Below are 5,840 nucleotides of genomic sequence, written 5' to 3' on the forward strand. Positions count from 1 at the left end.
TAAATAATTATATAATAAATACAATCTTCAATAATTACACAAAATAATAATAATTAATCTAATATCAAAAGAATTGACAACAATATAAATACCAAAATAATAAAAAAATTATTAAATTTCAGATACAAAATTATAAATTAATATAACACAATCAAAATATAATATTTAATTTTAATTAATTTTCATCTAACTTATACAAAAAAATTTTATCAAAATTTTTCATCTAAAATCTCTATATATATCATATTAAATTATTGATCCCTTAATTTTTTTTAATTATAAATCTTCAATCCCTCTAATTAGATTTTATCTAAATAAATTTCAAAAATTAAAAATTTTTAAACTTATATTTTGATAAAATTTTCAAACTTATATTTTTTATTTTTTAGTTTTTTAATTTTAAAAGTAATAGATCATAAAATGCTAAATTTATTAAGTAATTTAATCTTTTTAATACACTAATTGGTATAAAATTTTTTTATCACAAATTACTTTCAATAATTATATAATAAATAGAATCTTCAATAACTATACAAACATAATAAGAATTAATCTAATATAAAAAAAATTGACAACAATATAAATGCCAAAACATCAAAAAAATTATTTAAATTTTAAATACAAAATCATAAATTAATATATAACAAAATCAAAATATAATATTTGATTTTAATTATTTTTCATCCAACTTATACAAAAAAATTTATAAAAATTTTTCATCTAAAAGCTATATATATTATATTAAATTATTAATCCCTTAAATTTTTAATTATAAATTCTTAATACCTCTAATTAAATTTTATCTAAAATTTTTTTTAAAAAAATTACAAAATTAAATAAAAAACTCAGCCACTCCCCACCTATGTGGCCCCAAATTTCCCCCAATTTTGCCTAATCCTAGCAAACCCAGCTCACTCTCTTCCGTTCTTTTTCTTCATGCCTCTGGCCCTTGAGAATCTTCTTCTTCTCCCTTTTTCTTTCATCTCTCACTCTCTCTCGCATCTGCTCATTACTATCATTTGCTTAGTGCTTACAAAGTACCTTACTCATCTCTCTTAATTTCTCACAAAGATAGACATCATTTTACAAATATTTTGCAAAAAAAAAAAAAACATAATACAACTTTCTCTTCTTACCTTTTTTTATCTTGATTGTTTATTGAAAATTTAAAGTTGATTTAAATTTGGGTAATTTATGGATCGAATTAGGGTTGCTGCCAATTGATTAGTTGATAAATGAGTTAATATTGTTTTCTAACTTGTTTTTAGATTAATTTTGAAACTAAGGTTTTGAGTTTGTTGTTGCTTTTGATTTTACTTTTGCAGGTTGTTGCTTTATTCTTATTCTTGGTAGTGTTGAAATTTTATTTTTTTCTTATAACTTGAACTAGTGATCCGTGATGAGAAAAACGAGAATAGACGTAATAACGGTCCGTTATTACTGTTATTCCTCATTATGTTATTTTTTTTGTGATCGTTACATACTGTTTTGACTATGAATAAATTTTTTAACTGTATTTCCTCCAATAACTATGACAAGTGGTACGGCCGCTATTCTACTATTAAATCACTATTTGTTTCCTAAGAGATGAGAAGCACCCATAGGTGAGGTAGTAAAAATAATTTTTACGGCGCAATAAATAACACATATAAAAAAGGGGGTATTGGAGATCTAATCAGAGACAATGTAGTGTTCTTGGTGCAATGTCCATGCCAATGTTGAATGTTGTGGATCCTGTGCTTATTGAGGGGATGGCTACTGCAAAGGCGATTGAATTCGCTGCTGACATGGGCTTTAATAAAATCATTCTAGAAGGAGATGCTTTAGGGATCATCAGACAGATATGGCAAACAGAAACAGACCCATCTTCCATTGGTAATTTGATTGAGGAGGTAAAGTTGATGCTAAGGAAATTTTATGGATCGACATGCTCCTATGGAAGAAGAGGCGCAAATGAAGCAGCCGACACCTTAGCAAAACTTGCAATAAGAAGTGAAGAGACTAGATATTGGATGGAAGAATGCCCAAAATGTATAGTTGTAGGAAAGGATTGTAATTATGCTTGAGCAATGAATCTTTAAATTAAAAAAAAAAAAAATGAAGAATCGGATATAGAAGAAGAAGAAGGTTTTTTTTTTTTTTTTTTACTTTGTTTTAAAAAAAGACCATTTCAAGTCCTAATACATTGTTAGGACATAGAAGTACAAATTGAAAGAAAGTAGGCAGATAGAGAACTCAAATTGCCATTCTTTTACTTCAATTCATTCATAATTTTTTATGTTTCTCTCTCATCTTTTTATTGTTAATATAAAAAATAAATATCTTCAAAAAAATTTTAAAGAGAGGGATGAAAGAACTGTACGATTTTTTTGTGAAGAATTATTAAAATAAAAAATAATAAAAAATTTTACATCACTTAAATTAACAATAAAAATCACTTCATCTATTATTAATTAATTTTAAATTAGATATCCAATTATTCTAAAAAAATTTAGTAAGTATGAGAGAGTTGAGTACTAAAAATGAGGTAATTAGAAAATTTGAGACTTAAATAGAAATGGCCAAAAAAATATACAGAGGTGGGAGCGTTTGCTGCGTGCTTCCATCCAAATTGCAGGCCACGGTGAAGAGGCCAGAGCTGGCTCCCTATTCCTTGCTTTTTACGGCTATGCCTCGAACGATGATTTTAATAGACTTTTTCTTCCTGGAACCTTTGTCTGATTTGCTCATTCAACAACAATAATTATAATCTTTAATTCTCTGTCAAACGGTCCCCACTGCCGGTTCGTGCGCAGCCATAGTTTCACGATCACATCTACGTTTCCAACAACTATTTTCTCGCCGTCCAGGTAACACTGTGAATATTAATCCTTTTAAGGAAATAATTAAATTCAAATTTAATTAAAATAGTAAATTTTAAATATTTCACTTGTTTAATTTAAAATTTGTTTTTTTATAAATAATTTGTAAAGTTTAATATAAATTATTTTTAAAATCTATAATCTATCTTGATTGAGAAAACTTTCACCTTAAACATTTTTTACCAAAAATTTGATTTTTATTTATTATAGTACGGCTCTGTTCTGCTATATCTTTCCCATCTCTCAAATTGATTTAAGTATTTATGATTTTATTTTTAAAATATTTTTCATAAAAATAAAACTCTTGATTGATAAAAACGTTATTCTTTTACCAATTAAATTAATTTTCGTGAATATCATCTAATGATGTTATCGTAATAATTCTGTGATTTATTAATAAAACTATAAAATCTTAATTTTTCACAATTTCGAATAAAAATTTTTTTTTTTTCTGATTTTGAGACCAAAATAACAATGAAGTTGGAGTTTTTCTTCTTTTCTCTTGAAGTCCATGACTCATGAGTCTTGAGATCTGCTTTCTCAGGTATGGCCGTTATTTTCTGTTCCTTTGATCTTTCTCGTGAGGCAAAGCTTATGAATGTAAATTTTGGCCTCTATTTCCAAATCAGAGTTTGCCCCACTACTACATGAACCTTTTTCTCTGATTTTTCTCATAAAAATAGGATAGAATTATTATTTAACCTCCAAAATTAAATAAAAAAATTTAATTGAAAAAAGAGATTTCTTTCATATTCAAGAAAAGAAAGAAAATTCAGAATTATATCCGGCAAAAATTCATGAATCTAACAACTTAATTAAGGGTTCATGTGTAAATTGATTTTTGAATTACATAATTTATAATTTGATATTTTAATAATATTTTTGACATATTTTATATCATTGATCAATAATATTAAATAAAATAATGATGTGATATATATATATTGATTAATTTATAAATGACATAATAAAATAAAAATTAAATTATTAATTTTTTTATAAATATCAAATCATAAAAAAATTTATATATTTTAAAAATGAAATTACATATTAATCTTTTAATTAATCGTGGTTGTTTCTCTTTTGATGGGAGGATCATAAATGATAAATCTGAAAAAAAAATTGTGCGCCAAACCGCTTTCTATGAGAAAAATTGACAACTACAGTACTATTTAGGTATCAACAAAAAGCTCATTTTTTTAGTTTCTTTATTATTTCTTTTTTTGGAATATTTAAATATAATTCTTTAGATATTGTTTGGTGAAACAAAAAGTACTACTAAAACAATTTCAACTATACCTATTACTACTTTATTTTTATTATTTACAGTTAACCCATTCTTTTCACACAATTAAACGTGTAAATGAAATTTGAGTCAAATTTAAAATTTTTATTTTATTTGTTTGACTCAATTACATTTTTATATATGATAACCTGAAATGCAAAGATATTTCTTTTAGTAGTAGTAGTATTATTTTTTTTATAAATAAAATATTAAAACTCAAGTTTAAGATCATTGTTCAAACCCCATGTCAATCTTACTGGTTAAATTCTGAAAACAATCGAATTCAAAACTTTCCAATACAGGTAAATTGTATGATTTATTTTATAATATTCAATTCTTTGGATAATCAAAACTCAATTCTCAATAATTTTAATTATAAAAAAATTATGCTTCATTGATAAAATATAATTCAGATATTAAAACTATGAAAATCACGCATGAATAAGTCATTAAAAAAAAAAATCAATGCTCTGTTGACGACCAATGATTAAAATGCATGAAAAAAATTGTGTTCATAAGATTATATTTAATAAATTTAAATGCGAAATAATATAAAATTAATTTAAAATTAATAAAAATTATATATAAATTTAACGAAATTAAAAAAAAATATTTTATAATAGATATGTTAATTAAATTATGATAAAATAATTTTTATATTCTATTGATGTTTGACAGAAAACAAAAAATAGCATAAATACATAAACATTACAAAAGCCATTAACAAAGCCAGTAAATTTGTATCCAAAGATTTTTGTCCGACCTAATCTCACCTTCTCCAGTGTGATTGACACACATGAGTAGACAAATGTTTTTGATGTTTTGGGAGTTTGGATTGACCTGTCTTTCCGTCTCATGCAGCAAAAATCCAAAAACATGAAACCGATAGAGAAAATGTGAAAAAAAATTGATCAGAAACAGAACAAAACAACAAAACCCACAAAGAAAAGAAAAGGAAAGAAAATCAGACGTGAGTTGGACGCCGTCGGACGAAGAAAAACAAGGAAAGCAACAACCCAAAGAAGTAGCAAAGGTCCGCCAAAATCTCCTATCTGTGCCAGACTTCTCCCCCACGTTCACCGAACCAGAATCTGCCACGTGGTATCATGTTTCCACCTTCACGGGGGGTTCTACACCAAAATTGTAGCAGAAGATTGAAATTATAAGGAGATGCCTTTACGCAGGCTACAACAGCTGCCGTTCCTTTCCCCGTTTCTCTCTCTATATAAATTTTTATTTTATTTTTTTACTTTGAAAAAACCCACAAAAACAAAATGAAAATTTTGCCTTTCAATATTATTATAAAACTCTCCAACCAAAAAAAAAATGGTAGTTTTTGTTTGCCGTCGTTAATAATAATCATATTGCTGTTACTGTTTGTATATCTCTCTTTTGGGCTAACCTAGTATTAATTTAGGATGTATATCAATCAAAAAAGGTCTTTTTGTAAGCATTTAATATTTTTTTATTTGAGTTAAATAATAAAAATTACAGTTAAATGTGGATTAGAAATTAATATAAAATTTTGCCAATTAAATATTATTTTTTTTATTTTTAATTATAATTGAGATTTTTAATTCTAAAATTTTGCCAATTATTAGTTTGACAAGACTTAAATGCTTAGTGTTTCGTAAATGAGTAGATAAATGCTTAATGTTTCGTATATGAGTAGATTTTGATTGAGATTTAACAAT

General features: G+C 25.4%; 1 protein-coding gene across 1 annotated transcript; it reads left to right on the forward strand.

Annotated features, from left to right (window-relative positions):
* The first annotated feature begins 1,703 nt into the window (after nt 1–1,703).
* LOC149518733 (uncharacterized) lies at nt 1,704–2,066 on the forward strand. Its single transcript, XM_089760383.1, has one exon. It carries the CDS (start codon nt 1,704–1,706, stop codon nt 2,064–2,066), a length of 363 nt encoding a protein of 120 aa, XP_089616509.1.
* Nucleotides 2,067–5,840: the final 3,774 nt, after the last annotated feature.

This window comes from Durio zibethinus, chromosome 5, assembly GCF_047325235.1.
Source record: "Durio zibethinus cultivar Kanyao isolate XHJ-2024 chromosome 5, ASM4732523v1, whole genome shotgun sequence".
Lineage (NCBI taxonomy): Eukaryota > Viridiplantae > Streptophyta > Magnoliopsida > Malvales > Malvaceae > Durio > Durio zibethinus.